At 43.8% G+C, this 22,734-nt stretch overlaps 1 protein-coding gene across 1 annotated transcript in view; it reads right to left on the bottom strand.

Annotated features, from left to right (window-relative positions):
* Nucleotides 1-5,855: 5,855 nt before the first annotated feature.
* Nucleotides 5,856-22,734, bottom strand: part of GVQW3 (GVQW motif containing 3) — a 28,773-nt gene continuing 11,894 nt past the window's right edge. The window contains exon 2 of the mRNA XM_021704671.1: nucleotides 5,856-6,112. Coding sequence (XP_021560346.1) covers nucleotides 5,856-6,112 — 257 coding nt within the window. The remainder of the gene's footprint in view (nucleotides 6,113-22,734) is intronic.

Raw genomic sequence — 22,734 nt, 5'->3', positions numbered from 1 at the left:
CCTGTGCTTGGTGCTGCTGCTGCTGCTGGAGACACCATAAAAAAGCGGGACAAAACAATGGCTTCTTCCTTCTACACACCCTTCAGTTTCCTGCCAACACCTTCCAACTGGCAAGAGAGTCTTAAAAAAAATGTAATTTGCAGTGTCCATATGTCTTACAATACTACAGAGAGCAAAGAGGGTGGGAATGTATCTTAAGACCGACAAATAACTGCATAGAAGGGATTTTTATCAGTGCTGCTATTATTAAGGGTAGCAGGGCTCCTGCCCTATACTTTACATCCATTCTCTTATCTCTAGCAACTTCCCCCTGCCCTGTATGTCCCAGCCATATGGAACTTTCAATTCTGTTCCGAAACTTATGTTCTTGCTCCTCCTCCAATCTTGCAGATACTGTTCCCTCTGCCTGGAACATGCCTTTCCTTACTCTTCACATAGTTGGCTATTCTCATCCTTCAAATATCAGGTCAGATGTTACCTCCTCAGAAAGACTTTCCATGACCTTGCCATTCGGCCTAAAATAGCTTAATCTTCCTGATGTCCCGCCATAGTCGTTCCCCATCAAGCCACCCTGTTTATTTTATAGTCCTTGTTTTTTATTGAAAATTATCTTCTGTGTTTATTATCTGTCTTGTCTCACAGAATGGAAGCTCAACAAAGGCAGGGGCCTTGTCTGTGTTGTTTCGGGCTGTGCTCTCAGCATTTAGAACACATCCTGGCATGTAAGAGAAATTCAGTAAATGTATGCTGTCTGAATGAATAGTTTCCATCCATTTTTCTGCTATGTGTTCCCATAGAACCCATTCTTCTCCCATTGTGACACTTAAAGAAACAAGTATAATTACTTATATCTGATCCCTTGCTAGACTATAAGCTCAGTGAAAGTAGGGACCATGTATGTCTTTTTTTTTTTTTTAAAGATTTTATTTATTTATTTGACAGAGAGAGACACAGCGAGAGAGGGAATACAAGCAGGGGGAATGGGAGAGGGAGAAGCAGGCTTCCCGCCGAGCAAGGAGCCCGATGCGGGGCTCGATCCCAGGACCCTGGGATCATGACCTGAGCCGAAGGCAGACGCTTAACGACTGAGCCACCTAGGCGCCCCGGGACCATGTATGTCTTATTCCCAGTTGAATCCCCAGTGCTTAGCACAGTGCCTGGGATAAAGCTGGAAGCAAGAAATTACTTGATGGATTTGGTCATCATATTATTCTATCAAAAAGTTTGGGAGATGATTTAGTAATGAGTATAGTGAAACTAAGCAAATGAAAACAACGAGGCCATTATTAACTCTAGGAAAAAATAAACAAAAATGGAAATATAATCATAAAGCCCCACATGGCTTGGCTATGAATAATATTTACATAGTCATAATCAGGACCAACAGGACATATTAGCTTTTTTAGGCTTTATGAGTTGACATTTTTCTATACTGGTTAGTAAATAATAACTATCTCAAGCTCCCTGAGTACCCCACTGCTATAGCTCCAATTGCCCTAGCTCCCTGTCTTAGAATTCCCTGAACCTTCCCAGGGTCCAGCAACTAAAGAGACAATACCTGGCACAGTCAGGGGCTCCAGAAACCTACTGGAAAGGCCAGCATCTCTTTGGATCAGTCAGTGCTTGTGCCAATAAGTAGCCTCCAGCCCATCCTGGGCACTCCTTTTGTTTCCCCTCAACCCTGCTTGCTATACCTCCCTGGGCCCAGGGAGCCAGTCCTACATGGGAACCATCCAGAGACATCAGGCTGCCAGCCAATGGCTGGCCTGCCCCACCTCCCACACATCAGCCCCTGTCCCCGAGTGTTCTACCTTCCCCCAACAGGTTCTGCCCTCACTAGGAGAGACAACAGTCCTGGAGGGAATGCTGGCATCTCAGAGGGCAAATATTTTTAATGATACTTCTGGTCATAATATGTAAGCACCATATGATGATTTAACCAAAAATTGTGATACAATTAGATCAGAAGATGGGGCAGGGAAGTGGTGTTAAAGAAATCTTCCATTGCTTAAAGTCAGTGGGTAATATCTGAACTTAAAAATCACAAAGCAGCAGTATAGGTATATTATTTAGAGAATGGAAGTAAATACAAAAAGCTGGAAGAAGTAAAACTGGCTAGTTGACTGTGAGGTGCAGGGCTTGGTGTGGGGATGCATGGGACAGGAATCTACTGCTTTTTATTATAAGCCTTAGAGAAAATTTGACTTTTGAACCATGTACATATTACTCTTTTTTTTTTTTAGGAGACTGCTGCAGGAATCCTCATCAGCGGTGATGGCAATGAGAGATAAGTGGATCCAACATTATGATTAGGCGCTGAATTGGCATAACTTGGTAATTGCTAGTGAAAAGAGTGAGAGGGGGGAGTGAGAGGAGAATCACACAGAATTGGCTTTCCCAGATGGGCGCAGAGGTATCTGGGAAGGCCCCTCCCCTCAGAAACGTCTCTCCCTCCAGCCCAGCACTGTCCTAGGGTTAGAGAAGGACTGTTTCTTGGTGAGCGCTTGAATGCCAAAAGTCTCCCCAGGCACCACATATTGCAAGAGTGACTAACTCTGCTTGGGAGAATTGAAACTAGTTCAGAGAGAAAGGGGTATTTAAGCTGGGTCTTGCAGATAGTATAAAAGCTTCCAGTTCCATAAAGGGTGAGCTCTGTGGTGAGAAGGCATGTTAAGGCAAGGATATTCTCGGGCAAGGGTGATGGAGGATAATAGGAAGTACAAAGGCACAAAAGCAGGGGAGAATAATTTAGGGGGGGGTGTGAGTCATTCCATGTGGCTGCAATATGGGAGGCATGTTGGGGGAGAAAAGAGTGGGAAATAAAGCAGGACCAACAGTTTGTGAAGAGCCCAAGCGCCTATAATGTAGTCCAGCTGGTCTTCTCCCTCGAGCTGGTGGCAGAGTAAAAGGCACAAACCTTCTGAACAGTAATTTGGAAATATATATCAGAAGCCATTAAAATGATTCTAATCTCTGTCCTAGTGATCCTGATTCCTGGAGATTGTTCTTAAGGGACTACTTTTTAAAGGATGAAGGATAAAGGATAAAGTGAGCAATATTCATTAAGCTATTTATTGCATCATTATTGGAAATAGTGAAAAATTGGGAAACAACCAATGTTTCCCTCAAAGGAAAATGCTCAAGTAAAAAATGGTGCATTCACCCAATGAATAAGCAATAGGCCGACTTGGTGTGTCTGTCAGAATTTAGATGGGCTAACTCAGGAAGCCTACTGGGCCCAGGGGAGGGGAAAAGTTCTGTTGTGGGCAAGAGAGGAAGGGTGGAAGCAGAGTGGACCCTAGGTCAGCCCCGGCAAGGGGAAAGGGAGGGGAGCTACCATTCACTGGGCATTTCCCTTTCGGTATCATTACATCCTCACAGCAATCCTATGAGGTGGTACTAAATACCATCCCCGTTTTGCAGACAAGGACCCGAGGCTCCCAGAGAGGCAGTGATCTGCTCAGTCCATCTGGCTTTGAGGTAAGGGGCTGAGATTCCAATCTATATCTATGTGATGACAGAGGAGTCAATGTTTTTCCTCTGCCCATGATGCCAGTCGTCAGTGATGACAATGTTATCTATGGGGCATTCCTTCTACATGCCCTGGGTATCTTTCTTTAGTCTTGGGGAAACCAGACCAAGCCTGTGTAGACACCAGGGGTTGGCAATAAGTAGCAAAATGGAAAAAGCTGTATGATATAATGCTGAGCAATAAAAATAAAATATGTAATTGTATCAGTGATGAAAGCAGCCAAAAAAAAAAAAATTACACTACCGACAATGGCAGGAAAGGGCAAGGAGAAATGGAAACAGGTAACGTGTGAGTGGGTGCTCTTTCCTCTTTCTCTTAATTTTCTGTTGTTATCATTGTATTATTTGCACAATAAAACCCAATTTACAATGAAAGAAGGAGAGACTGAGGAAATATGAGCCCCTGGGGTAGGCCCACGGCCATGCCTTCAAGTCCAGCTGCAGCTCCAAGCCTTCCAAGCCATTCTGCCGGCAGCACTCCTAAAAGGAGCTGGCTTCTTCTGGACAAAGGAGGGAAGGAGAGCAACTTCGTGTGTGACCCACGCCAAGGGGCTTCGAGTCTTTGCCGTCGCGCTCTAGATGTTGGAGTCACTGCTACATCCCAGGGGGAGCTTTCCCCTTAGCTGGGAAGGGTGGCTGTGACCAGTGCTCTCCAGCCCCAGCCTCTTTGCCTCTGATGGTTGTTGCGGTTCCCCGTTCCTTCGCAGTGGGCTCTCCTGGCTGGGGGTTAGGTTCCGCCTTGCTGGGGGAAGGGCTAGCATGAGATTCTCTCTGATTCAGGGACACAGGCCAAAGTGACCCTAGCCAGCAAAAAGAGCAGTGGAGATAGCAACATCCATGACTGGGTGTCAGAGCTGAGGCCCAGTGATTTTTCTTTTGTTCATGCTCAACACCCCCTACCTCACTTGACCTCTAGACCACCAATCCTTTGACAATTTCATGCATTTGCTTGTGCTGTTCTCTCAACCTGGAGTGCCCTTGCTTATGCTTCCTGACAGAGCTAAACCCTGCCCATCCTTTCATACCACTTCCTTGATGAAACTCCCCAATTTCCTTTTGGGGAATGAATCATTCCCTCCTCTGGCTCCCACAACACTTGATTTGTATCTTTCCCGTGGCAATTGTATTTTTCTGTAGCGTGTTATAGTTAATCATGTCCACGTCTGTTTCTCCCACTAAATGGGGAGCCTCTCAAGGTGGCCAAGGAACCTGTCTTATCCAACTCTGACTCCTCACAGAGCGTGGCCAATCTCTGGCATATGGTAGGTGCTCAGTCAATGTGCGGAATGACATTAAATTACAATGGGTGAGTTCTTCTACTTTCTGTGTCATAGACTCTCTGGGAAAGCTGTTGAGATGGTAGACAGATGACCAGTTGGTTTTATACCTATTTCTTTCCTGTGCATTTTGAAAGAGGCAGGAAGAGGAAGAGAGTTAAAGCTATCTGTGGATCCATATTCCAGAGATTTCAGCCAGGGATCCTGAGAGGGGGTAATAATATATATAATAGCTAACATGTGCAGAGACTCTTATTTATACTTTCACACCCATTAACTCTGCTGGGTCTCACCAGGACTCTAGGAAATAGGCTGAGTGGCAGCATTTGGCTTGTCCTAATGTTAACGGTCAAGAAAACCAAGGCTCAGAAAAACGAAGTAATTTGCTCACGAATCCATCAACTCAAAGTACTGAGCTGGGACTCAAACCCAGATCTGTTGACTCTAAATCCCATGCTCTTGATATTGTAGAGGTGACAAGGACGAAGGCTCTCCTCCTCCTGATAAACATTTGCAGAAGGAAACCTATAGCTTAAGCCTTGGTAAGGTGCATCGGCATCAGGTCCCCCTCGTGCATGTTTATCTGCTGATCTAGGGGTTTAGCTCCTCAAGGGTAAGGACCACACCTATTCCTTTATTTCTTTTCCCCCAAAGCCTCAGGCCTTTGGCAAACCCCACACTTCTGCTGGGTCTTGGTTTCCCTGTCTGTAAAATGAGGGGGCTGAGCTAGAAGTTTAAATTGGGTCACATTCCCACCAGTGCCCAGCGCAGAGCCTCGCCCCGCAGCGCCCACCGCCTTCCCCCTGGACGACTCCCCAGCTCCAACGCTAGAGGCCTCCTGGACTCCAGCTGACATGATGGAGTGTATACCCTGCACGTTGCAGCCTCTTCCCAGGCTGGCTGCAGAAACCCTGCCTCCTCCAGACAGCTGGGCCGCTCCACTCACACGGACCAAGTTGGGAGCCTCATTAGTCATGTCAGATGACACAGTTAACACTTGGGGCCGGCACAGCCAGTTCATCAAAAGCTCCTATGTGCCTGGCTCCGTCACTGCAGCTGAGGAACTACTGTATGTGGGGCAGGCAGCACATCAGAGGGGCAGCGCCAGAGGGCCTCCAAATTGGTTTTGATTAATTGCATAGACATGTCTTTAATTGGTGCCAGGGTAGCAGCCAGAGAACTTATGGGAAAGCAGGATGTTATGCTTTCATTCCCTGAAGTCCCATAAAGCAGTGAAAGATGAGGAACAGAATCACTGCTCGTTGAAAATTTATTGACCGTGCAGACCCAGAAAACACAAATAACTATCTGAATTGAAACCTAACCTCATTTTCCCAACTCACTGGAAGCCAGGCCTGTTCCTCTCTGCACCCTGGCCTGCCTGCTGAGATGTATAACTGTGCAAAAGGTGTGATTTCTAAGAAATGAGGGCTTGAGTACAGAGACAGCATACTCGGCTTTCCCAGATGGGCGCAGAGGTATCTGGGAAGGGCCCTCCCCTCAGAAATGTCTCTCCCTCCAGCCCAGCACCGTCCTATGAATTGATATTAGAGGCTGATTCACTTTGGGTAAAACCTTCATTCATACTTTCTTTTCTACCTCTTTGAGATTTAAGACCCATGGACTGAGTAGGTACTAAATACAAAACACTGTTCTGGTGTCAGGAGGAATATAGAAGGAAGTGAAGTATAGACCCTTCTGTCAAGGAGATGGTTATCTAGAAGAAAAGAGAGGCCAGGTCCACAGATGAACTAACACATGGTGAGCGCATCACATAGAAGGTGAAGCTTTGGGATCTGGCACCAAGAGGACTTGGGTTTAACTCCTAGCTCTGATTCTTATTACTGAGCCACCTCAGAAGTCACTTTGGGGGTCGGCTGGGTGGCTCCGTCGGTTAAGCGTCTGCCTTTGACTCAGGTCGTGATCTTGGGGTCCTGGGATCGAGCCCTACGCCGACTCCCTGCTTTGCAGGGAGCCTGCTTCTCCCTCTCCCTCTGCCTGCAGTTCCCCCTGCTTATGCTCGCTCTCTCTCTCAAATAAACAAATAAAATCTTAAAAAAAAAAAAAAAAGAGTCACTTTGATACTCTGAGTTTTAACTACAAAATAGGATAATTACCACTTACTACACATGGCAGTCATGAGGCTTGTAAGAGCAGAATTGAAAGTCCCCAGCACAGGGCCTGGCACTGATCAATAAGTGGTTGCTAATTCTGATTGTTACCAGAGAGGTTCTGATAGAGGACTGTGTGAGAGCTCATTTATTCAAGGAACAAATAAATGTTTCCTGAGCACAGAGTCTGTGCCAGGCTCCGTGCCGGGCATTAGGAGTTTAGGAGTTTAGATAGGAAGCTCTGCCCTTGATGAGACTGGGGTCCACGGGGGAGTAGCAACGCTACAGTATGGAAGGAATGGCAAATTGTTACGGGTATGCTGACAGAAGTGTACTCAGTGACAATGGAGAGGAAAGGAGATAGTCACTTCAACCTGGGGAAGTCAGGATACATTTGCCTAAACAGGTGATGCTTGAGCCAAGTCCTAAAAGAAAAAAGATTTTCATTTGCAGATAAAGCAAGAGAAAGCATTTTATACACAATGCCAGTTTCTCTCTTTTTGTTCCTAGAGCAAGCAAAGGTTTTCCCCTTGGATCTTGGAATCAGCTGCTTTCTTTGTACGGAAAGTTCTTCCCTTAGATATTCCCAAAGCTGCCTCCTTGTTGACCTGATATTTTCTTATTTGTTCCTTTGTTTATTGTATGTGTCCCCCACTAGAATGACAGGCCCATGAGAACATGAGATCTTGGCTATCTTTTTCTCCACTCTGTTACAACATCTAGAACATTGCCTGGCACAGTGTAGGTGTTGAATATATGTTAGTTGCATGAATAAACAAACAAAAGGAAACACAGGAGGGAATACTGCAATCAAGGAACTATAAGCTCAGTGTGTGGTGCACAGCGGGCGCGGACTTTCTCTCTCCTAAAGTTGAACAATGAGTTACGCCTGAAGCATAGCCCAGAGGAACTGAGGTGGGAGGTCCTCAGTGGAAGAGGTGGCCTCTGAGCTGTGCCCTGAAGCCAGATAAGGATGACAATGGGATGGGAATGTCGGGAAAGGGATCGGCAAGATTAAATGAGATAATTTACAAATCCTTTCCAACCTTGAGCTTCTAAGGATTTCTCACAAACAAATCATCTCTTGCCACCTTTCCTGGTCCCCTCACCCACATCCCTCCTTTCCACTCCGCCCTGTCTGGAGGCTGTAAAGGGCATCTGACACACCATTTCCCGCCCATGTAAGTCACGGGCTGCTGTGTGATGCTCATTCTTGGTTTTTACCATGCCCCAGGTGGAGATGGTCCCATAACTCAGGGTTGAGGCCCCAGGCAAAGCCAGCCTTTCCACAGGGTGGCAAATAAGGGGGAACTGTTTACCCACCAGCACCTTCCTGGCCCTGCTCCCGGATAATTTTATGTCCTCTGGTCCTGGATCTGCTCCTTAGTTGGATGCACCTCAGTTCACTTGCTGGAGCACGGATGTGTGACTGTTTAACTGCTGCTGCTTCCTGTCCCAGGGATCCTGGGCTTCAGGGAGCATGGCAAAGAGACAAGAAAGAGAGCTTTATATGAGGTAAGCTTTGACAGTACTAATAACGGCTAAAAACTAACTTACACAGTGCTTAACAATTTACAAAGCCCTAGAGAACTCCTATTCATCCTTCAAGACCCTGTACAAATGTTACCTCTTTTCACCAACCTTCAACTTTCCCAGGCAGAGCTAATCCTTCCCTCCACACTTTGTAAAACCTCCATTACATCCCTAACTACCTTGTAATAAGTTTATTTGTGTACATGTCTCATTTCCTCCATTAAACCATCAGCTCCTCAGGGGCAGATCTCTCCTAGTAAAACCCATTTCTTTCTTCCTAAAAAGGAATTTTCATTATACATATTTTTCTGATTATAAAACTAATACTTAGAGTTACAATGATCAAAAATAGTATATATAAAAGTATAATGAAGAAAATTTAAGGGCACCTGGGTGGCCCAGTTGGTTGGGTGTCCGAACCTGATCTTGGGTCATGAGTTCAAGCCCCATGCTGGGCTCCACACTGGGTGTGGAACCTACTTTAAAAAAAATGTTATCGGGGCACCTGGGTGGTTCAGCCCATTGGGCGTCTGCCTTTGGCTCAGGTCATGATCCTGGAGTCTTGGGATCGAGCCCTGCATCAGGGCTCCCTGCTCGGCGGGGAGTCTGCTTCTCCCTCTCATGCTCTCTCTCTCATTCTCTTTCTCGCAAATAAATAAATAAATAAATAATCTTAAAAAAAAAATGTTATCAGTGCTTTTAGCTGGGTGATGAAACTATAGGTGACTTTAAATTTTTTTTTTTAAGATTTTTATTTATTTATTTGACAGAGAGAGACACAGTGAGAAAGGGAACACAAGAAGGGGGTGTGGGAGAGGGAGAAGCAGGCTTCCCGCTGAGCAGGGAGCCTGATGCGGGGCTTGATCCCAGGGTCCTGGGCTCATGACCTGAGCTGAAGGCAGATGCTTAACAACTGAGCCACCCAGGCACCCCTCTTTTTTTTTTTTAAAGGAGGCTCCACACCCAGAGTGGACCCCAATGTGGGGCTTGAGCTCACAATCCTGAGATCAAGACCTGAGCCGAGATTAAGAGTCGGGACACCCAACAGACTGAGCCACACAGGTGCTCCAGCCCTGATAACATTTTGAGTATAACTTGAGTCTATCTTGAGCCCTTTTTTAGCATATAGAAAGTAAAAATGGGTCTATATAATGCATGTAGTTTTAGTCTTATCATCTATTCTATTGTGAACATCTTTAAACATCATTGATGATTCTTCAAAATCATCATTTTAAATGACTGCATTAGGGGCGCCTGAGTGGCTCAGTCGTTGGGCGTCTGCCTTCGGCTCAGGTCATGATCCCAGAGTCCTGGGATCGAGCCCCGCCTTGGGCTCCCTGCTCGGCCGGGAGCCTGCTTCTCCTTCTGCCTGCTGCTCTGCCTGCTTGTGCATGCTCTCTCTGTGTCAAATAAATAAAATCTTAAAAAATAAATAAATAAATGACTGCATTATTTCATTTAATGAATATACCACAATTTACCTGACAATTTCCCTGTTGTGGGACATTTGGGTTAGTTGTTTCTTTTTACTATTTTGCAAATAAAATGAATAGCTATATACATAAACCTTTGTCTGCATCTTTGACTTATTTCCCTAAGAAAGATTCCTAGAAAGGGAATTTCTAGGTCAGCTGGTTTCAACTCTTTAAAGGTTCTCAATGCTTCATGCCAAATTGCTCTGAGAAAGTGATGCCATTTACAGTCTCACCAATACATGAGTGGGCCCACGTCCCAGTGCCCCGACCTACATTAAGTATTATCCCACTGGTATCTTTACAAAGTCCAGTGGTCTTCTCACAATGCCTTTCAAAGTGAGTACTTTTTCTTAAACACAGCAGAAATTATACAGCGAAACTCAGAGTTGTCTTCTTCCAAGATATCAACCTGGGAGGGTATATTTATTGCAACAGTGCTTCAGCTACTTTAAACATTTCTGTAATTCGATTTGAAAATTGCCTGGGAAGCAGACAACCTGGGCTTTTGTATCTAAATTGTACAATGCTGTCTTTGGAGAATGATTTCCTTTTTGGCAATGGTCATAAGTCATTTGGAACTCCTGGTAAATGAGACGAGGAGCTGCAGCTGGAGTCACGGTCGGAAATGAGGTATAATTGGCCAGTAACGATTGAGGGCTTGTCATGACTTGCAAAGGGGCGTCCCACTGGAGCACTGGGCATCATCGGCACAGTGCTGAGCCTCCCAGTGTGACTGTTCCAAAGTGGCTGCACTTGGGCGGAGGCTTGGGGCTAGCACGTAGACTTAGGGAACCTCTTCTTGTGACTTCATGGTTACTCCGTGTGCAGCCTGAGAGTTAGGCGCCAACTCATTTTAGAGCTGATCCCTTTCCACCTTCTCTCTTCGTCAGGCCCACTTGGGCCTGATATGTCTCCAAGACCAAGAGCTTCAGGGCCAGGTTAGTGGAGAGGGAGCGCAGGGCGTGGCAATGGTCTGAGCCCTCAGAATGCGGTCAGAAAGAACTGGGTCTGAGGCCTGGCTCTGCCTATTACTGGCCGTGTTAGGTCTCATTTGTAAAAGAGCTTACTTCACAGGATTGTTAGGAGAAATGGAGAACACATACAACCACACACAGACACAGACACAGACAGATGGACAGACAGACATACACACACCCACAGAGGCGTGTAAAACATGTATTGAGCACGTCTCCTCTGCCAAGTCCTGCCAAGTACCGTGTTTTATTTTTAAAAGATTTTATTTTATTTATTTGAGAGAGAGAGAGAAGGAGCAGGGGGAGGGGCAGAAGGAGGGTGAAATGGACTCCCCACTGAGCAGGAAGCCTGATGGCGGAGTTAGATCCCAGGACTCCAGGATCATGACCAGAGTGGAAGGCAGAAGTTTGACTAAGCCACCCAGGCACCCAAGTGTTTTATACGCATGCAGCACACCCTGTCGTTGACCATCCAGAAACCATTTCTCCTATACTACCTCCTACCACCTCTCCCTTGTTGTTAGGGGTGGTCGTGTGGCCCAGTTCTGGCCAATGAGATTTAGGTAGCACTCCGCTGGGAATTACTGGGGGAGCTTTTGTTTTCCTGATGAAACAGGACTGCTGAGTCTGAACTGTCCTCTCACCCCCACCACTTCCTGCCTTGAACTTGGAGGTGAAGGCTGAGCACTGCAGTGATCTTGTATTCAAGATGGAAAGGACAAAGGAGCACCTCTCTGGAATTCTTGGTATGTCAGAAAATAACTACCTATTTGCTGAAATCATTGCTCATCATCATGACTTGCAACTGGAAATATTCCAATGCACATCCACAAAAAGTGTCCATACATAATAGATGCTCAATAAAGGGTTCCTATTTACACTCTTATTTACATACAATTCCTCCCTCTAAAGAACTAATGAGGGCGCCTGGGTGGCTCAGTTGGTTAAGCAACTGCCTTCGGCTCAGGTCATGATCCTGGAGTCCTGGGATCGAGTCCCGCATCAGGCTCTCTGCTCAGCGGGGAGTCTGCTTCTCCCTCTGACCCTCCCCCCTCTCATGCTCTCTCTATCTCATTCTCTCTCTCAAATAAATAAATAAATAAATAAAAAGAACTAATGATATTAATGATGGTTATCTAATATTTATGCAGTACTTGGCAATGTTCGTAAGATTTTCACATCCATTTTTTTCATTTGATCCTCACAACTCTGCAAGGAAGGCAACTTTTTATCCTAAAGATTCTTTTCAATTACAAGAGGATATATAAAAGTATTCTAGTATGCTTATATGTTACATATCGACTTGTTTTCTCTCCTCTTCTTTTCTTCTTCCTTCCTTCCTTCTTTCCCTCCCTCCCTCCTTCATGCCAGTCCCGGGTCTGTTTTTCTCAGACCTACTTCCTAGCCCTCTCCACTCTGTTCTGTTCTGTTCTGTAACACAGGGAGGTAGATCCATTTAGCCTGTGAATCCAGGCTCCAAGACATCTGGCTGTTTGGCCAAAGGGAGGTACTAGCCAGAGACTGGGAGTAGGTGTATGGGAGTGTTTCTTCTCCTCGCCATCTGCCCTAGGTAGCATCTCTGGCTACTCATCATCCATGGCTCCTGCTCTCACAAACAGGCCTGCTAGCGTTAAAGTTTCTTATCACCTGGCTCCTGGGCCCTGGTGACACTGGCCCCCCACTCTGCCCCTTTGCCTTATGGATGGCAGTGGTTTCCTGCTCTTGCTAAGTTCCAGGATGCCTCTCTGTCTCCTATCCCATCACCTGTGTAACCAGTTAATCTCTTTAAGGCCCCTCTACTCTACAAACTCAAAGTATCTTCTTTGTCCTCAGACCTGAACTGATCTCCATCAATCTACCACACCTTTGCAGGGCACCCACTCCAAGGCCTCCGTGCAAGATTCACAGGGAAGGAGCTGCTCCCAAGTTAGGGGGCTAAATGAAAAGCCTCACAGTATGCCGGCCTCTGCTGGGACATCCCCAAACCCAGCAGAACTTACAGGGAAGTCCTGCCATGACCTGGGCTTCCTCCTGCTTCCAGAGGCAAGCCAAAAACAATGTGCAGGATCCTTGTATGTCCCCTTCACTGTCTACTGCACAAGTATGCTTGAGGATGCTTCTGGACGGTAGGGGAGATGCCTCTTGGCTTTCACATCCTCCCAGCCAAATGCTCCTACCAGTGGCTCTCAGGTTTAAGACAGTCTAGCTTCCACGGTTTGCTTTCTACTTCCTCCTCTTCTCTCCCAAACAGTCTTACCTAGGAAGCAGGAGGAATCTTATCCAGAGTGTTTGCTTCAGCAAAATGCCATGGCAGAATTGCCCAGAAAGGCTAACAGCGGAGGGATGGCAGAGGTACCAAGCGACCTTTGAGATGCCTGGATGTCTTGCACGGGATTTGTGGGCAGACTGGACACAAAACCTATTTCCCCACTTAAAATTTTATGGCTTTGGCAATTTAGACAATCATTCTGAACTTCACTTTTCTTATCTATACAATGGAAACAATGTCTTCCTCACAGAATTATTGTTTCTGATCTGGCAACTTCCAGAAACATCCCACCCCCTGCTACAGACACAGAGAAATTCTGGGTGAACTATAACAGAAATGTTTTATTTTGGGGCACCTGAGTGGCTCAGTCGTTAAGCATCTGCCTTCGGCTCAGGTCATGAGCCCAAGGTCCTGGGTTCGAGCCCTGCATCAGGCTCCCTGCTCAGCGAGGAGCCTGCTTCTCCCTCTTCCACTCCCCTTGCTTGTGTTCCTTCTCTTGCTCTGTCTCTCTCTGTCAAATAAATGAATAAAATCTTTAAAAAAAATGTTTTATTTTTACCACCAAATTTGAAAAACGTTGAGAGAAATCCTCAGATGTCAGAAATGAAAAAGAAATGAAAATGCAAAGCCAGAACAGGGTACAGGTGACGTGCCTTAGCAGCACACAGGGATTTCACACTTAGCTATAGATTCTGAGAGCTGCAGGCTAGGGTGCCATTGCACACCAAGGAGTAGGAGATGGGGCTTCAGTCCCAGCCAGGTGAGAAAGCTGGAATGGAGCCCCCTGCATAGAGCCCTGACATGGGAAGCTCCGCCCCTGTCCACGAAAAGGAGACTGGGAAAACTACCCCAGCATTAGTGAAGTTGCAAGGAAGCTTGATATCTGAAGAGGCCTTAGGTGGGGAAAAATGACACTCATGAGAAATAAAAACCCTAACCTCTGCCAAAAGCATATGGGGGTCTAAATTTACTTTGCCTATATGCACAGGCACCTACTGAGATAAATTAACATAAAAATTGGTCCAGACCATTAAAATTCTTAGGTTAGGGCTGAAGTAAGACCTATTAAAATTCTTAGGTCACAGCTGACGGTATATTCAAAAGAGCCCTGTAGGGATGCTTAACAATCCAGGCCTTGAGGAATCCACTAGGAAAAACAACTCCTGTTGAAGATGCTCACAAAATGTAACAAACCACATGTGGAAAGAAATTACCAAAATGGAGCGTCAACACACACAACTAACTAGGTGGAAAAAGGGTAAAAACAGAACCATCTGAAAGAGACTATGAATTTGGATGATTAAAATAGAGATAAGAGAAGGAATAGAGGCATAATAAAAAACCAGGATAGTGTGAGAGAAAGAGTTGGGAGATATGAAAAAGATGCATACAGAACTTCCAGAAATGAAAAACAGCCCCTGAAATTAAAAACTCAAAGGATGAGTTAAACTACATATTAGATCTAGCTGAAGAGGGAATTAGAAGAGAGATTTGAGGACATCACCCAAAATGGAGTAAAGACAGAAAGGGATAGAAGACCTGAATAAGAGTTTAAGAGATGAAGGATAAAAAGAGAAAGTCAAGCATATGCCTCACAGGAGTTCCAGAAAGATTTAATAGAGGGAATGGTAGAAAATCATTATTAAAAATATTACAGCTGTGGGGCGCCTGGGTAGCTCAGTTGTTAAGCGTCTGTCTTCGGCTCAGGTCATGATCCCAGGGTCGTGGGATCGAGCCCCACATCGGGCTCCCTGCTCAGCGGGAGGCCTGCTTCTCCCTCTGCCTGAGACTCCCTCTGCTTGTGCTCGCTCTCTCTCTGTCAAATAAATAATAAAATCTTAAAAGAAAAAAATATTATAGCTATATTAGTTAAGGGTTCTCCAGAGAAACGGAACATATGTCTGTGTATGGATACATACACGGATATGTGTATGTGCGCAACGCACAGAAAGAAATTCATTCTAAGGAATTGGCTTACACAACTATGGCAGCTGACAAGTCCCAAGACTTGCAGTCGGCAAGCTGGAGACCCATGAGACCCAATGGTATAGTTCCAGTCTAGGAGTTTGAAGGCCCAGAACCAGGAGAGCCAGTGATCTAAGTGCCAGTCTGGAAGCCAGCAGGCTTAAGACCCAAGAGAAGCTGATGTTTCAGTTTGAATCTGGAGGCCAGAAAGGGCCAATGTCTCAACACAAACAGCTAGGCAGGAAGAGTTCTTTCCTACCTTTTGGGGGCAGGGGTGGGGATGTCAGCCTTTTTGTTCTAGTCAGGCTTGATTGGATGAGGACCACCCACCTAGGAGGAGGCATTCTGCTATGTGTCATCCCCAAACACCCTCAGAGACACACCCAGGAAAAGGTCTGACCAAATATCTGGGTGCCCCCTAGCCCATTCATACCTCAGTGAAATTGCAAAACCACAAGAAAAAAAATAATGAAAGCTCTCAGTGAAAAGGGACCGATTACCAAAAGGGGTGTTAACTGCAATGACGGCAGCCTTCTCATCAGCAACAATGGAAACCAAAAGACAGGAGGATAATATTTTCAAAGTGTAGAAAGAGAATAAATCTCAACACAGAATTCTATGCACAGTGAAATCCATAAATGAGAGCCAGATTTTCAGACATTTTCAGACAAGCAAAGCCAATGAGTTTACCTCACACAAACTCTTGCTGAAAAGAGCGCTAGTGGATATACTTCAGTAAGAAAATTCAGTCCAGAAAGAAGTTACAAGGAGCGTGATACAAGTGAGGTCAGGGCCACAGCCAGCTCCCATCAGCCCAAAGAGCTGACTGCTAGAATTGCAGCAATTCCGAAAACTGGTTGTTAAACAGGGTCATTATTCAGCATTAAATTATATAAACTTACAATTAAATGAATTATTTTTTTTAAAAAAAGGTAAAAAAAAATCCTCACAATCCATCACTTCTTAATTATTTTACTACAGTGTTGCTCTTATCTATGCTCTTGAGGTAATTCATATCTCCTATATCTATATGGTAGAAGTAATACAGAATGGTGTGCCACTGTGCATTTCTTCCCATCTTCAGTGATGTCACGTCGGCAGTTTGAGCATTTACACCCCAGAGATCAACAAATGCTACAGATCAGGGCTCCCCTTACCCCCTACCAAATAAGAGCTGGCTGTTAAATATCAGCACACGACTGAATACAAGAAATAACAGTTTCCACTCCTACCTATATATCCAGGGGAACTGAAAACATATATCCACAAAAATACTTTACACAAAGGTTCGCGGTGGCATTATACATAACAGCTTAAGGGTAGAAACAATTTAAATGTCCATTAACTAATGACTAGTAAATAAAATGTGGTTTATCCATACAATGGAATAGTATTCAGGCATAAAAGAGAATGAAGTACTGATACATGCCCCAATATGGATGAACTTTGAAAACATCATGCTACTTGAAAGATACCAGACATGAAAAGCCATATATTACATGATTCAATTTATAAGAAATTTCTATAGAATAGGCAAATCCATAGAGATAGAAAGTAGTTTAATGGTTGCTAGGGGCTAGGGATAGGAGGGAATGGGAAGTGACTGGTAATGGATATGGGATTGCTTTTGGGAATGATGAAAATATTCTAAAATCAGGGATGCCTGGGCGGCTCAGTAGGTTAAGTGTCTGCCTTTGGCTGGGGTCATGATCCCAGGGTCCTGGGACTGAGTCCTGCATCGGGTGCCTTGCTCAATGGGGAATCTGCTTCTCCCTCTGCCTGCCACTCCCCTTGCTTGTGCTCTCTCTCTCTGACAAATAAATAAATAAAACCTTTAAGAAAAAATGTTCTAAAATCAGCTAATGGTGATGGTTGCACAGTTTTGTGAATGTACTAAAAACTATAGAATTGTACACTTAAAGAGGGGGAATTTCATTGTATGTGAATTATATATATATATTTTAAGATTTATTTATTTTTTTAAAGATTTTATTTATTATTTGAGAGAGAGACAACCTAGGACCCTGGGATCACGACCTGAACCAAAGGTAGATGCTTAATCAACCGAGCCACCTAGGCACCCCTAAGATTTATTTATTTATTTTAGAGAGATGGGGGGGCAGGGTAGGGACAGAGGGAGAAGAGAGAAACTTAAGCAGACTGTGCTGAGCATGGAGCTGGACGTGGAGCTCAATCTCAGATGCTTAACCGACTGCACCACTCAGGCGCCCCACGAATTATATTTCAATAAAGAAAAGGGACTGAAGAAAGGTAGGCAAATAAATATGCAGGCTTGTAAATCTAAATAAATACTGGCTGTTAAATTATCTAATGGGGGGGGTTAAAAGTTGGAACCAAAAAACTAAAACCCAAATTACTTGGAAGATAGAAGGGGATGGAGATCAGAACTGAAGAATTCTAAGGATCCTGAAATCTTCACAATGAGCTAGAGATAGTTATTAACTTAACAATGTTAAGTCAAGTATGCACATTAATAATGTAAGAATATCCACCGAAGGAACAGAATTAGAATGTATAACTTCCAAACTACTCCTAAGAATAAAAAGGGAGTAAAGAAAACAACTAAACCAAAGACAGGACAAAAGAATAAAGCAAACACATGGTAAACAGACAAAACAAAACAATGGAAAAATTCCCAATATATCATCATAATAAGAAATAGAAACATGACTAAGAAAAGATTCTCATATTTTTTTATTTAAAACCTAGCTGTATGTTGATTACAAGAATACATTCACGAGGTAATGACCCAGAAATGTTAAAAGGCTGGGGGAAAATACACTGGGTAAACACTAAGTGAAGTAATGGAATAATAATAAATTTTAAGATAAAAAGCATTATTAGAGATATAGTCATATACTTTTTTTTTTAAGATTTTATTTATTTGACAGAGAGAGACACAGCAAGAGAGGGAACACAAGCAGGGGGAGTGGGAGAGGAAGAAGCAGGCTTCCCGCGGAGCAGGGAGCCCGATGCGGGGCTTGATCCCAGGACCCTGGGATCATGACCTGAACCAAAGGCAGACGCTTAACGACTGAGCCACCCAGGTGCCCCATAGTCATACACTTTTTAAAAATTTACTATTATTATTTTTTAAGATTTTGTTTATTTATTTGAGAAAGAGAGAGAGAGAGAGAGCACACAGAGGAAGAGGGAGAAGCATACATCCCGCTGAGCAGGGAGCCGGATGCGGGGCTTGATCCCAGGACCCTGAGATCATGACCTGAGCCGAAGGCAGATGCCTAACTGACTGAGCCACCCAGGCGCCCCACAGTCATATACTTTAGTGACAAAAGGGACAGTTCATCAGGAAGATATGACCCAGAACCTCTCTGTACCAACTGGAAATACTGCCTCCAAATATATAAGATATGACGAGAAATGGACAAATCCACATAGTGAGAATTTTTAACACATCTCCCTCAGTAGCTGATTTGAGTAAGCTGATGAAATATTTGTAAGGTTATAGAAGATTTGAAGAACACAACAGTCAAGCTTTTTCTTTCCATCTTTCCATACATACACTCTTGGCCTCAAAAGTTCTTCCTCCCTATTGCTACACACTGAGTCAATTGCCAAAATTTGTGGATTCTCACAGTACAGTGGGTTGGTTCTGTGCCAACCCCCTTTCATCTTTAGCTAGTTCTTGGCTCAGGCTTTACTTGCCTCTTCCCTTAACCACCGTAACTGTCTCCTAATTGACCCCCCCAAACTTATGGAGAATCGCCCAAATGACATGTGGTTCAGTAGTTTCATTTTGATGCTATAAATTTTATTTTTGGATTAAGCCAGACTAAAGGTATTGCGATATTTCAGTCACAGTGGAAGTACTTTTACTATATTGAGCTCTAGTGTGAAGTTATTGGCTATTTGGAGGGATGGTAAAGACAAAATCCTAGGAAATTCTCTCTGGCTGGTATATTATTCCAGGTACATACAGTATTCTCTTTACGAGGAATCTTGGGGGGTAATATTCAGAAATATGTAATTTTCCTGTCCAACCAATTTGCATATATTTTATGGGCACTGAATCATGTGTCTGATATTTCCACTTTGCTAGGGTCACTAGGAAACTCACAGTCAAATTTGCTGGCCACTTTTAACAGGTATATAAATAACTAATATTTATTGAATACTTGTTTTGAACCAAGCACTGCTCCAAACGCTTCATATGTTTTAATCTATTTAACCCCCATCTCAGGCCAATGAAATATGACCATTATGGGCCCCATTTTAAGATGAGAAGATTGAGGCCCAGAAAGGTTATATAATTGGCCCAGGATATACAGGTAGTAAGATGCTGAGCCAGAATTTGTACCCAGGCAGTCTGGTTCCAGAGTCTATTAACCACAATATAACATTTTTTTTTTAAGATTTAAAAAAAATTTATTTATTTGACAGAGAGAGAGACAGTGAGAGAGGGAACACAAGCAGGGGGAGTGGGAGAGGGAGAAGCAGGCTTCCCGCTGAGCAGAGAGCCCAATGCGGGGCTCGATCCCAGGACCCTGGGATCATGACCTGAGCCGAAGGCAGACGCTTAACGACTGAGCCACCCAGGTTGCCCCATGACATTATCTTTTTAAGTCTTATGATATGCATGCCTGTGTGCCAATCATAGCCCCTGGCTCTATTAATTTCCTATGCATATACTGTGGCTTCTGGCCAAGGTACAGTAATAGGGACTATACTTACCTCCCTACTCGAAGCAGCTACAAATCTGGACAAAACATATGAAACAGTGATTTTTAAGACATTGGGTATCAAGCAACTAAAACCAGTAATCCCTGGGAAACAGAAAACAAGTGAGGTGAACCCTATGATTGCCCCTGCTTACCTCCCAGAAAGGGTTTCTAGGCCATAGTGCTGACAGAATAAACCTAGGTGGAACTCAGTGGTTTTTCTGAGTTGAAGAGATGGAGCTACAAGTCTGGGGAGGTCAAGGTAGCAAGAGTTCACAGTGAAGAGTGCCAAAGAGAAGAAATCTGCACCAAAAGAAAGTTCTGGCTATCTGGGTAAGGTTCCCCCTTCAGTCTTCAGCATACATGTGAGGAAAATACTTGAGACCCGAGAGAACCATCCAAAGGAACTAGAAGGAACAATTCCCAAAGAACACAGAGGTCCAGTTCCTATTCCCAACATTCAGAGTGGCAGGCATATTTCACAAGGCACATCAGGTGGGCTTCGCCACAATAGTGGGGTAAAATTAGCGCTAGACTAATTCTGCTCTGGTCCCATCTAACAATGTTTAAAAATAATAGCCAAAAGCTATTTCTGATAATTCAAAATCCCTCAATTGAAACTGACCAAGATAGGTAGAATGGATAAAAACATGGATAAAATGGATAAAAAACAGTTACAACTGTATTTCATGTGATCAAGAAACTAGAAAAAACACTAAGCTTGTTAGAGACATAGAAGATGCCAAAAAGGTCCAAGTCACAGTAGCAACAAACACACTCAGTGCCCATCTCTTGGTTTCTAAATACCATTCTCCAATAAAAGGAACCAGAGTTCTTTAGAGAAATGTTTGATTGCAGATCTAGAACAGCGAAAATACAAGATGATTCTGGAGCATGCTGTAGTACTAGAAAGTAAGGAAGTGTTCAAAAACAAAAGAATGAGAAGATGTTGAAGAGACACAAGCGAACCTGAAAGAGCATCCAATGGCCCAAACTGGAACAATCTGAGCAATAAAATAAATAACATAGCACTGGATTATAATGCAAAATATCAAATAAATATACATGAGTCCAAAATGATATAAATAAGTGACTGAATAAACTGGGAAGAAAGATAATTATTCCTTTTTTTTTAAAATTTATTTGACAGAGAGAGACACAGCGAGAGAGGGAACATAAGTGACGGAGAGGGAGAAGCAGGCTTCCCGCTGAGCAGGGAGCCCGATGTGGGGCTCGATCCCAGGACCCCGGGATCATGACCTTAGCCGAAGGCAGACGCTTAACGACTGAGCCACCCAGGTGCCCCAGAAAGATAATTATTCTATACAGAATTCCAAATAACAGATGCAGATACTCCCTCTTTGTAGGAGGTGAAACTTAATCATTCCCCTTCCCTTGAGTGTGGGCTGAACTGGGTGACTTGCTTCCAAAGAACAGAGTATGGAAAGGAAAAAACAGTGTCTTTACAGTAGGAAAATCTATCAAAACTACCTTAATCAAGTGATTAAAGTGAAGGTCACCAATGATGTCATGTGGCTATCATGTGCCCCCTAATTTGATGTAATAACAAGAACACTTTACCTGCTATTCTTTCTCAAAACCCAAAACCCAGCTAATCATGAGAAAAACATCAGACAAACCCAAATTAAGGGATATTCTATAACATACATGACCAGGTGTTCTTTAAAACATTCCAGGTCATGAAAAACAAGATAAGACTGAGAAACTGTCATGGGTCAGAAGGGACTAACAAGACATAACAAGTAAATGAGATCTGATATCTTACTGATTCCTGGGACAGAAAAAAAGACATTATTGGAAAAGCTGTTGAAACCTGTATAAAGTGTGGGGTTTCGTTAATAGTCATGCACAAACGTTGGTATCTTAGTTTTGGGATAAGTGCACCACAGTAAGATAATAACATTGGGAGAAACTAAAACTGGATGAGGGGCCTTTGGAACACCCCGTACCATCTTTGCAAATTTTCTGTAAATCTAAAATTATTCCAAAATAAAAAATATATTCAAAAAACCCAAGTCAAATTTCTTGAGATGGAAACCACTGTATTTGAGATGAAGAATCCACAAAATAAGATTAAAATAGAGTAGACATTTCAGAAGAAAGCATTAATAAATTTGGGGACACAGCAATAAAAATTAAAAGAGGAAAAAATTGAACAGAGTACCAGTGAGCTGTGGGACAACTTCAAGTGGCCTACTATATATGCAATCGGAGCCCCTAAAGGAGGGAGGGGCAGAGAAAATGTTTGAAGAAATAATGTCCACAATTTTCCAAATTTGGTGAGAAGAAATCTAAGAAGCTCAATGAACCCCAAGCATAAGAAACACGAAAAATACTATACCAGTGCATATAAAATCAAATTGCTGAAGTCAGTAATACAGAAGAGGTCTTAAGAGCAGCAAGAGGAAACAGTACATATAGAGGAACAAAGATAAGAATTACAACAGAAATAATGTAAGCCAGAAGACACTGGAGCAAAACCTTCAAGGTACAGAAAAAAACTGTCAACTTATAATTTGAAAGTATCTTTCAATAACAGATGTGACAATGGGAACGGAAGAGTCTTTTCAATAAATGGTGCAGGAATAACTAACTGGAGATTAACATGTAAAAGAATGAAGTTGGACACTTTTTTTTTTTTTAAAGATTTTATTTATTTTTCAACAGAGAGAGAGAGACAGTGAGAGAGGGAACACAAGCAGGGGGAGGGGGAGAGGGAAAAGCAGGCCTCCCGCGGAGCAGGCAGCCCGATGCGGGGCTCGATCCCACGACCCTGGGATCATGACCTGAGCCTAAGGCAGACGCTTAACGACTGAGCCACCCAGGCGCCCCTGAAGTTGGACACTTACTTCACGCCATATACAAAAACAAACTCAAA

The sequence above is a fragment of the Neomonachus schauinslandi genome, chromosome 11, assembly GCF_002201575.2.
Source record: "Neomonachus schauinslandi chromosome 11, ASM220157v2, whole genome shotgun sequence".
NCBI lineage: Eukaryota > Metazoa > Chordata > Mammalia > Carnivora > Phocidae > Neomonachus > Neomonachus schauinslandi.
Note: the sequence above shows the minus strand (reverse complement) of the source record. Positions and strands in the feature narration are given on the sequence as shown.